The 12455-nt window shown below is 30.5% G+C and overlaps 1 protein-coding gene across 1 annotated transcript; it reads left to right on the top strand.

The window, feature by feature from the left end:
- Positions 1–5225: 5225 nt before the first annotated feature.
- LOC107486159 (leucine carboxyl methyltransferase 1 homolog) lies at positions 5226–10536 on the top strand. The gene is made up of 13 exons (XM_016106713.3): positions 5226–5432; positions 5804–5892; positions 6013–6152; positions 6631–6678; positions 6906–6987; positions 7580–7682; positions 8046–8166; positions 8249–8296; positions 8469–8552; positions 9174–9238; positions 9373–9424; positions 9681–9719; positions 10267–10536. The coding sequence occupies exons 1-13, from the start codon at positions 5353–5355 to the stop codon at positions 10321–10323; spliced, it is 1008 nt and encodes a 335-aa protein (XP_015962199.1). The 5' UTR covers positions 5226–5352; the 3' UTR covers positions 10324–10536.
- Positions 10537–12455: the final 1919 nt, after the last annotated feature.

The following is a 12455-nucleotide window of genomic DNA, read 5'->3' as shown; positions in this document are numbered from 1 at the left end:
GGCTGAGAAAGGATTTGAAAATTGAATGGTTTTAGCTTCTGAGCTTTGTGAGTGAGTTTGTGAGAGTGAATGGAGAGAATAATGGAGGAAAGTGTTTTATTTCAGCATTGTATAATATTCTATATTATTAATCATTTCAATTTCATATGTTAAAATATATTGCGAGTATAATACCTAAAAATAATAGCATAAAACAGAAGAGACAATATAAAATGAGATCATTATTAATTAGGGGTGTTTAAATTTAACCTAATCTAAATTAAACCATTCATCTAATTCAATTTAAATCGAAAACGGATTAAAATCGTATTAATTTATATTTGATTGGATTTTATTTTTTGCAAACCGTATAGATCGGATCGGATTTTTGATCTACTACTCAAAATCGATCAAATCTAATCCAAACCGCACAATGTGCTATAATATTATTATTTTATTATCATATTTATAATATTACTTATAATATATTCAATTTATTATATCTTTTTATATTATTCATGTATTATTATTTAATAAATATTTTATATTCAAAATGTTATTTATAATTATGTCATTATTGGTTATTTAGAATTTAATATTGAGACTTGTTATGTGTATATATATATATATTTTTTAATTTCCAAGATCGCAAATCCAATCCAATCCAAATCGCTTGAAATTGGATCGGAATTTTTTTAAAAAAACATCCGATCCAAATTGCACCACAAGTAAAATTAGTATTCGAATCAGATGAGTTTTTTACTCAAAACTAATCCAAACCGCATCACAAACACCACTAGTCATTATTATTTAAATCTCATGGTATATTATTAGTACAATAAAGCTCTACATCCAAGTCATTTAATCAACCAAGTCCAATCAAGTCATTTACACTCACGCGCACACGTTCTTCTTTGTGCGCCCTGCTGCACGTTCTTCTTCATACGCCCTGCTGCACGTCCTTCTTTTTAGTTATTTTTCTCTTTCGTTATTGTTGTCACCAACACCACCTCCTCCTCGTTCTCCTCTTCCTCTTTCTTTTTTCATTGGAATTTCTTCTTCTCTTTCTTTTTCCTAATTCTCATCTATCATCTTCATCATCATGATCATCATTGTTACGGTCATCATTGTCTTCTTATACTTATCGTCGTTATTGTTATCATTATCGTAGAATTTTTGTCATATTGATGATGTTACATGATCCAAATTTGATTTGGATGTATTTTTGTTGATAATTCAGTAATTTTTGTATGTTGTTTTCAAATTGAGTTTGTGTGTCGCAATCATTAAGTAATTTCGGTGCATTTTTTAGTTAATTGAGGTGCATTTAGTCTCGTTCACTTGGATTTTGTGTAATTATGTCATCGAATGTAATTATAGTGGTTTTGGTGTCATTTAAGTCATATTGATGATGTTGTCTGATCCAAAATTAATTTGGATTTTTTTTTCATGATTCAATATTGTTTGTATGCTTGTTTTCAAACTGAGTTTGTGTGTCGCAATCGTTAAGTAATTTCGATGTATTTCAATATTATTTTTCTGATAAACTCTGCACAATTCAAAACTCTTATTCCTCATCTTCTGTTGCTTCTTTTTCTTCTTCGTTTTCATACTTTTCTTCTTCATCTTCTCATTCTTATTTCATTATCTTACAATTCTTCTTGTTTCACTCTCTTAAGAGGAATAAAACCATGAAAAATAGAAGAAAAAATCAAACAAAAAGAAAAAGTAGAAACATGAATAAAAAAACTCCTCTTCTTCTTCTTCTTCTTCTTCTTTTTCTTGTTTATATTCTCCTTCTTGTTTTACGTTTTCATAATTCTTCTTATTTTATCCTCTTAATATGAATAAAAACAAGAAAAAAAATCAAACAATGAATAAGAAGAAATACATAATATGTAAAATCACTTAATGAATTTGGATATGTTTTTTCATGATTCAATTTTGCTTATGTATTTGTTTTTTAATTGAGTTTGTGTGTCGTTATTATTAAATAATTTCGGTGCATTCTGGATTTGAACGGTTATACATATAAGAAGAAGTCGACGATGATAATAATAACGATGATGGAGGAGGAGGAGGAAAAGAAAGGAGGAGATCGAAAAAATTCAAATAAAAAAAGGAGGAGAAAATAAATGTGATGGTATAATGGTAACCCGATTACGATGATAAAAAAAAAACAACTTTAGAAATATAAAGGAGGAAGAATGGAAGGAAAAAAAAAAACTTAATTGAATGTGTAGTATAACTATTATTAGTATGTTACATAAATTATCCAAAGGCCTATTTATAACTAATTACAAGATATGAATCAACTCAAATAACATGTTTGTAATTAGTTTATAAATGATTTTATTTAGTCAAATTCTAATTAATTTGTAATTTAATCCATATTTAAATATGAAGGATACTACACATTTATGTAACCATGTAATTAAGTTGGCTTAACACTTAAAAAATTCAATACCATTAAATGAAACGTGAAATACACGCGCCCAACACACACGAAATCGCTATTGCCCAACGCTTCTTCTCTCCATGCTTTTTCTTCTTCTCCTACGCTTCTCACGCTTATTTACGCACGGAGCGTCTTCTTCTTCACCTTCTTCTTTGCGTTCCTCCTTATCTTCCTTTTTCGCGTTCCTTCTTCTTCACGTGTTTTCTCCTTATCGTCATTCTTTTGTTCTTGTTGCTGCTGTATTTTTTGTCTTTTCCTCCTTCTCTCTCTGGTGAAGAAGCAGTAGAAGGTAAGGAAGAAGAATTTTGAATAGTACAGAATGAACCGAACACAGTACTCATGGTGAACCGAACACAGTACTTATGATGAACCGAACATAGTACTCATGGTGAATCGAACACAATACAATTGTATAGTATTGAGTGAACGAAACATAATCCATTATTAAAATCACAATCAAACCGCTTTCGCGTTCCTTCTTCTTCACGTGTTTTCTCCTTATCGTCATTCTTTTGTTATTGTTGCTGCTGTATTTTTTTGTCTTTTTCTCATTCTCTCTGGTGAAGAAGAAGTAGAAGGTGAGGAAGAAGAGTTTTGAATAGTGTAGAATGAACCGAACACAGTACTCATGGTGAACTGAACACAATACAATTGTATAGTACCGAGTGAACGAAACATAATCCATTATATAAAATCAAATTCAAACATCTTTTTGTAGAATGAACCGAACATAGTACTCATGGTGAACCGAACACAGTACTCATGGTGAACCGAATACAGTACTCACACTGAAACAATTGTATAGTACTGAGTGAACGAAACATAATCCATTATATAAAATCAAATTCAAATAACTCTGCCTACAATTTACATATTATCAATTCAATTCAATTCAGTACACCTCCGTCCATTTAATTCAATTCAAATTAGCAATTGCATTCCATTCAAATTCGATTCAAAATTGAATAATTCAAACTTTGTCAATTTGATTCGTTTCAGAAGAGTAATCCAAATCGCTCTCCTAATTTGAAGTTGAGTCATTTATTGTTTCGATTCAGAAGTGTAGACCGAAGAAGAAAACGAAGAAGAATAGGAAGAAGATAAATGCAACGTAACTATATCGAAATAAGAAATGGGAAGATGAACGCGACCAGAGGAGAACGACGAAGGCAATGCAGATTAATAAGAAAGAACGCGAGTAGAAGGAGGTTTACGTTGCAGCAGAAGATTTACGTTAAGCAAAACTTTAGGTTGCAGCACGTTATATGTAGCACGTGTATGACAAACGAGTGAAGGGTGAAAAATACGTGTACGAAGGAAATTATTTGGTTAACAACCATATAAAAAATACATAGATACAGAAATTTTCCGTTTAAATATTTATAACCTAACACTTGGATGTTGGTCGGGAATATGGGTTTCACTAAACCATATAAAATATTTTGTATTTGATTGAATATGTCTTCAAAAAATATACAATAATAAACAATCCATATATCTTTAATCCTTTAGAGTATTTTATGCAAATATTATAATTAATGATACATATAAATATGTTGTAAGTTGTAATTATATTTAATAGATTTTTTTGTTATTTTTTTACGGTATTAGTTAATCAAGTATGTCAAAAATTAATTTGTAACGATTTAAATTTTATTTAAAAATTTGTCTTTACTTAAAAAATTATTATATTCTTTTATTAATAACTAAGTTTAAAAGTTAAAAAAAATAAATTAAATTTTTAAAAATGAGATGTTGATAGAATTAGCATAAAAATAAAAAGAGATATAAAAAGATAAATTAAAAAATACATAACAGCTAGAAGATCAACTATGTTTATAATTGGTTATTCTATTTATACAAAAGTTTGCTTTTTAAAATTAATGTTATATTCTCTAATTAATTTGTCTGTTATATCTCTCTCTAATTATCAAAATAAAAACTAAAAAAAATACAAATCAATATCATTATGTATACACAAAATAAATGCATTAAGTGGTGTGAAAATTCTTGTGCTATAAATTATATTTAGTGTGTAAGTTCATTTTCTCACAAAACTTATATATTATACTGCATTTGTTTTTTAGAACAGAATAAAATAAAATACTAAAAATAAAATATAAAATTTTATGTTTTTGTATTTTACTTTATAATAAATTAGAACAAATTATGAAAATTTAATTTGTTTTTATTTTTTTCATTCAAAAAATTTAAAACGAAAAATATAATAATAAAAAATATAATTCTAAAAAATGAACAAAAATAATAATAAAAAATAAATTATGTTCTTTATTAATATTTTTGTATTTTTTCTGTCAGAATGGATATAAAATACACTAATACTAATTTAATGTCTCTAATATATAATATCTCTATTTATATCGTATCTGTCAAACATAATTTTATATTTCTGTATGATTATCTTAATATTTCATTCATATAAACAAACACAACCTTATACCTTTGTTCTTAGATAAATTATTTGAATTTATAAATCTATTTCATCATCCGTAAGATCCATAAATGTAAAATTTATGTAATTCTGCTGAAATGCATTTTTTTTTATCACTAATGGTATTTTCAAATCCATTAATTCATAATAGCTTTTTTTAGACTTTCAAATAAGATCCTTTAGAGTAAAATATTAACTTTTAAATAATATATTGCCAATTTATATTTGGAATCAAAACCAAGTACTACCACTAAAGTTATGTTATCAGCTTATTATATATTAATTAATTATAATTATTTAGCGGATTAATTCGCTTAAACAATGATTAGTCTTTGTGATGTTGGGTTTGGGAATACCGACCCAAAAAATAATTCATAATTTTATACTCTTTTTAATCTTTTATCACAAAAACCTAAAAACTTAGAACAGAAATTGTAGGATCATAAGCTTTCTGTGTAGAACGATGGCGAATCCAGTTTCCGATTCACACAGCAACACCGTCGCGGTTCAAGCCACCAACGACGACGCTTCCGCTAGCAAATTGTACCAAAAACTCACTTTAATTTCTAGCTCTGCTCCCTTTTTATTTTCATAGCTATGCAAACATTGCTTCTATTTGTATTTGGAGGCATGAAAGTTGTTTATATAAATGGTTATTCTCAACATTGAAGGATGCTGAAGCTCATGCTTTGATATTTTTTGTTTTTCAATTATCCTCTTTTGAATACTACTCTGTAGAATTTTTAACATTCCGTGCCATTGTTTCTCTGCCTTTATCAATTGCTTTTGTCTTGGTGTACAATAGGAACTTGTTATTTCAAATAAGCTAATGTGTTCTAACTTCTTAGGCACATGTTAAAACGAATTGTATTGTTAATATTGGTGAATATTTGGTTTCTATGAAATGTTTGAAGGTCATGTGTGAAGAAGGGATACATGAAAGATGATTACATTCATTTATTTGTTAGAAGGCCTGTGAGGAGATCCCCAATTATTAACCGTGGTAGGATGATTCATCTTCTCTAAAGAATTGACTGTTAAAGAGCTCGGTACTTGATGTTCTTTCCTTCACCTTCTTATTATTATATTTTCTTTATTGTATTTATCTTGTGTGTTTCTGAAGGTTACTTTGCTCGTTGGGCTGCATTTCGGAAGCTTCTCTATCAGTTTCTTGATGTTGAGAAGAAGAATGAAAATGAACCAATAAAGAAGCAGATATTGTCACTTGGAGCAGGATTTGACACAACATATTTTCAGTTGCAGGTGCTTGGGTTTCCTTGTGACTTGTGAGTTGTTATAATACTGTGCAGTTGTACTTGAAAGTTAATCTGCTTCGGCCTTCTGTGAAAAAAAAAAGTTGTATGTTTGCTATCATTTCGGATCCAACTAGGTTGAACATAACTTTGGAGTCAGATCCAAAGCTTTTTGCATTTCAATATTTGTAAAATTTTATTGTTGTAACCTTGTATTTAACACGAGACAAGGACATTTTCTTACTTCATTCTTAATAGTAATCTTTAAGAACCTTTATGTTAAGATTCAATAAAAAATTTGATATGTTGCTCAATTGGAGCCTTAGGTTCTTAGCTTTTATCCCCTCATTGAGAGGTGACTTAAAATGTGCACAGAAAATGTGAAATTTTGCACTTGTATCATTTTGCTTAATTCAACTCACCTCACCTATGAATCATGGGTTGCCAATTTACAGTCTTAACTCCAATGTAAAGCTATTTTCTTTCAGGATGAGGGGAAAGCACCGTATTTGTATGTGGAAGTGGATTTTAAGGAGGTAGAAACTTGAATTCCTTTCAAAGTTTAGTTGCTGATGCTGCTCTTCTTCTTTTGAGTTGGATTGGTCGGCAAATTCTGATCAATACTGTTTGGTTTTACCATATATTTATACATACACATATATCATGAAGGAAATAAAGAACTATAAATAGATTTTGAATCTTTAAGTTTATTAATGCAGCTGCAAGTGCAGAAAGTGTGACTAATACTTTTTGGGTAATATAGGTAACTAGCAAAAAGACAGCACTTATTGAGACTTCTAATCAATTGAGGAACAAAGTTGGAGAAGCAGCGGTGATATCAAGAGGTAAGAACGCTGAAGATGGTGCTTTATATCTTAGGTCAATTATGTGATGTTTATAGTTTTATGTTATCGAGATGTCTGGGTTGGCACATTGTGCCAGCATGCTGAAATTGAATTCAAGAGATTGCCCCTCTAGTTTTACAACCACTTCTGCTCGCTAATTGTTTGAAGAAGAATGGGTCGTAGAACATAATGATTAAAATTCGACATATTGGCCCTTGTGGGATATATTGATATTTCTGCCAGCAAAATATGTACCTTTCTCAGAGCCATTGATGTGTCTAGTAACTCCCACTAAGTAGTTTTCAACTGTGGAGCAAATTGGTTATGCCTGCTAGTGGAGGCATGTACCCAGTACCCCCATTCTTGTATCAATTCTTCTGTCACATTGATTTTGAATTTACCTTGTTTCCTTAAATTTAGAGCTCTGCATATGTAGCACCTTTGTTCTTTCTTAGATCAAAGTCTCATTTTCCTTTGTCCCAAACTCAATATCAGTGACAAAGATTTCCTCACTTTAAAATTTAAATCAATGTCAACCTCAAAAGTTGCTATAGACTGATGCTTGTAACACTTCATACTCATTCTTTGCTAGAGAAGGGAGAGGTGCTCAGTGATCACTACAAATTAATACCTGCTGATTTGCGAGATAGGCAACAATTAAGTGATATTGTAGCGCGAGCTGATATGGATCCGCGGTAAGTATTAGGAGTCATGTATCTCTCTTTCGCTGTTTTGTATAAATTCGTGGTATGTATTAGGAGTCACCTATCTCTCTTTAACTATTCTGTATAAATGACAATTTGTTTGAAGGCATTGGCCCTTTCTAGAAAAGAGATGAAAATAATGGATAAGACAGCTTTTAGATTAGGAGTAAGACAATCAAAATAATTTTAGTGACTGATGATATTCTATCCTGTATTTTTTTTCCTGAACTTCTCTCTACTCCAATAAATCAATTTTGTCTTGCAAATATATTTTTCTGTTATTTTTTTATTTAATTTTCATGTATTTCATGATCAAAGGAATGATATATTGATTCCTTTCAATGTTGGTATTAGTCTGCCGACTTTTATAATTGCAGAATGTGTTCTGATCTACTTGGATCCCGATTCAACTCAGGCAGTTGTTGGTTGGGCATCCCAAACATTTTCAACAGCTGCCTTTTTTCTTTATGAGCAGGTTACCATCTTCATAGTTTCTTATTCTACTCTTTTTTGAGAATGAAAGTAAGATCTTTCATTATATGGTACTTTGTCAACAGATCCACCCAGATGATGCTTTTGGCCAGCAAATGATGAGAAACTTGGAGGTACGAATACTTAAAAAAGGATAACAATAAAAAATAATAAAACAAAAAAAATAACAGAATAAAAAACTGATGAATTGTTAGATACGTAGATACTAGATACTATAGTCATTGATGAGGGATGCCTACAAGCTATGACTCAAGAATATAATTTGTTTCTCTTTTTGTGTGTCAGAGTCGAGGTTGTGCTCTCCTGGGTATTCATGCTACACCAACTTTACATGCAAAAGAAAAGTTATTTCTGGACCAAGGATGGCAGGTACATGATACCATTTTCGTTTGAAAAAGAAGCTTTTTTTTTTTCTTTTTCAGTGTATCTGATATATGATGTAATGTCCATATGGAAAGTCTTTTAATAAAGCAGTTATCTAGGCATGAGTAGCCTGAGAATGAAGTAGACTAAACTAGGAACAAGTTTGCAACTTTTCAACAGTTCTTTCACATAGGATTAAAAATTCTCATTTGGAGATTGTTGTTGATTTATATAACTTTTGTCATTCAAGCTATAGTTTCTTAATTAATCCACGTCTGTATATTTTTGGTGATTAAATCGTCTTCAGTATACTTTTCTTCTTAAAAAAAAAATAAACAAAACAAACACAAGAGACTGTCTTCAGCATCTTAGTCAAGCACGCCATGAGTGAGATAGTGTGCTCTGAGAGAACCTTCAGCAAATTATAGAGTAGAAGCCTGGATTTCTCTTCTACATCTTTTATCAGTTTTATGCCCCTCTGTTAAAGATTCACTCATTCCATTTTGATTATGAAATCATCTGTAATTCTGTTGTTTTTATTTTTATTATTATTATTGATCAATGTGTGTTATTCTATCACTAACTTATCAGCACTCTTATGATATTTGTTTCTTTTGTTGGTATCAGAGGTCGGTTGCCTGGGACATGTTGAGAATTTATAATGATTTTATTGATGCACAAGAAAGACGCAGGTATTCTTCTTCCAAATTAGAAGTGGAAGATTCTGTTATAAATTTACAAATTATTTAGTGTCTGCTGTGATAGTTTAATGGTTGACAAGATGTTTTTTCATGCCAAAAGACACTGATTGGTGATAATTGTTTAGGATTGAGCGGCTCGAATTGTTTGATGAATTTGAGGAATGGTACATGATGCAAGTGAGTTCATTTCTTTATTTCTGGCATGATTTGCAATCAAAAGTTTCTGACCTTTTTAGTTACATTTCTCTCTCATGCATATTTTAAGCAAGAAATTTTAACAAGGAAAAAAAATTTAAAAGTAACCATTGGTGGTTCATATGACTTACATTAAACAAACATTCTTTGTCCTTAATAGGAAAGACTAAAAAGAGTTCCTTTTTATTCTTTCCAGTATTACTATCTGAATTGTCTTTCCAAATCACTGATTTTTCAGGAGCACTACTGCGTGGCTATTGCAATCAATGATGCCATGGTATGTATGGTCTTGTTCTTTCATATTTAGCAAATTGGTGACATAATTTCCATTTACAATGAGAGGGAAATAACATCTTGCCCCGAGTTGAAATTGTATACCAAATTTACTTTCAATGTAGCATTTCTAGCTGTAACTCTGCCTATGTTACATAGTGTTGTTTGATCCATGCAGTCGACCCCACCTAGTGGGATAAGGTTTTGTTGTTATTGTAACATTTCTAGCTGTCAATCTGTCATATAGGAGAGCATGGTGATGACATTGTATTATTTTCAATAAGAAATGAGTCAATGACTAAGATATGATGAATATGTCTTAATAAGTGATGGGGGCGATGAATTAATTGCCTTTCCCTTATTTTCTTAAGTCGTGTTTGATTGGGGGTAGAAATGATATGGAAATTTTCAAGGATGAGTTTGATTCAGATTTACAGTTGGAACTTATCCTTCAAAATTGCATTTTACCCTTAATGTAACATGGGAGATTTGAGGGATAATGGTGGATAAGCATTTATTTACTCTCTGATTTTTCTTCTATGATGATGCAGGGCCTTTTCAGGGATTTTGGCTTTATAAACGAGGAGAGTGTACCCCATTCCTCATGAAGCACGAGGATACAGTTCCATAGCATATATCTATTATATTTTTCTCTTGCCATATGTGGTTGTAACTATCGATACATGAAAGCACTGATGCTGACATGTGCCAGCTCATTCTGCTGGGGAGTGTTGTGTGATAAAAAGGTTCTCAGAGCAAATTCTTCATTTTTTTTTCTTTTAGTATCATTTCTATGCAATGATAGTGTAAAATTCTTTATGTACACTGATAGTAAATAGAAATTTTTTTTTTTGTTAGAAAATTGAGCAAATTGGATGATTAGTATTGTGTATGGACCCAGCTGTTAATATATTGTTTGTTTGAAAAAAAAAAACAGCACAAATACTTTCCCTTCTCTGCTAGCTGTTTGGCAAAGAAAACATGGTGGCCCCCACTCAGACACCATCAAACATTTCTTGTGTGGAGGATATTTCCAAAAGGAACATGCATTTTGTTTTTTGTTTTGCAGCACAGTTTCTCCATGCCTTTCTGTGGGATCATTCTGCATGCAACCCTTTTGTTTTCTCTCTCTTTTGGAATCAACAGAATTCATTGGGATACTAGATTTTGGTGTTCCATCCAATGTCGGTTAGGTTGATCACTGGTCAATGTACTTTGTCTGATGAAAAGAGTTGCTTTATTTGTTCCGTTGTGTTGTTCAAAACTTAAACAAGCTGTGTCTGTGAGAGAGAGAGAGAGAGAGAGAGAGAATTGGAAGAGGTTCTGAAAATTTATGGTCAGTTTTGCTCAGAGGTTTCAGTGTATTAAGATTTAGCAGATGGCAAGTTAAGAAAGAAGGAAAACATGAAAACCGTTATTGTCAATAGTGAAGCATTGTTAAGTTGCATAAGACTGCATTTGACAGTGTGTTACGCTGTTCAATTCTGGAGATATTTGTAGGCTTTGTGTGGTCAGTGTGGAAGGTTTGTTTATTGTTTAAGACTAAAGACAAGCGAAGTGTGTTTGAAAGACAACTGAGGGAATGACTAAATCCAATTAAATTGTGTTTTGAATGCTCATTTTTTTGTTTGATGATATTGTTTAGACCACAGATTTGATTTAACTTCAAACACAGTCACAAGTCACAACAATATAAAGGAAAAAAATTTATAAGTTATAACATGAGTTTTTTTTTTCTTTTTTTTAATCTCTATTTAAATGTATATTAATGGTTAATGAATTGCTACATGTTTGCATATACGAATTTAATCTCTATTTAAATGTATATTAATGGTTAATGAATTGCTACATGTTTGCATATACGAGATAAAATTCAATCTTTTGACACTTGGTTAGACGATAAATAAAATGACTATTTGACTAATTCAAATGGTTAGAAGATAAATAAAATGACTATTTGACTAATTCAAATTGGCTACATGAACTGCTATTTGATCATGCGATATTGCAACATGTGTTATTTCATTGAAAATTTGTACATAGAAATATATTATAAAAAAGTTATCTAAAATCAATCAATAATAAATCATATCATTTTTCTTTTTTTTTTTCTAATAGTATATTATTTTACTAATTATTGGTAGACTGAATATTTCTACTGTATTTGTACTATTTATGAAATTATACCATTCTATTTATGAATTTAATTTTGATGCATTGTTAATGTAAAATAATTTTATATGTGTATCTAATTACGTAATGTCGTATGAGTAAAATTAACTATCTTTCATATTGACCGCATAAATAATCATCTAAAAGAAGAGATGTAATTGTATAATTATATAAAACATTATACTCTATCAGTACATCAAAATTAAACTTTTGTACTTATATACATGCGCCCACCAAAATTTGAAATTCACTAGTGTTTTACCATAGGATAAAGCTCTCTTAATTTTTTTAAATTTTATTTTCAGTGGCACTACTAACTCAAATCAATGAATGTATAACCAATTAATTGCTACTTTTTTTTTGGTCAAGCACATATGAACTATGATAAGACGTATGGTGTAACTAAACTAGTGGATGCACTGGCCCTACTATTAGAAAATTCTGTTTCTTTTAGAATTTGATTAGTCCCAATAATCAGAAACATGGACCTTGAAGGAGGCTTGAAACAAAGGAAGGGCCCACCTTCTGCCATTTTAGAATTGAGCAGTTTGCATCATTATCTCTGAAA

Source organism: Arachis duranensis, chromosome 4 (genome assembly GCF_000817695.3).
Source record: "Arachis duranensis cultivar V14167 chromosome 4, aradu.V14167.gnm2.J7QH, whole genome shotgun sequence".
Classification (NCBI taxonomy): domain Eukaryota; kingdom Viridiplantae; phylum Streptophyta; class Magnoliopsida; order Fabales; family Fabaceae; genus Arachis; species Arachis duranensis.
This window is presented reverse-complemented; position numbering and strand designations above follow the sequence as displayed.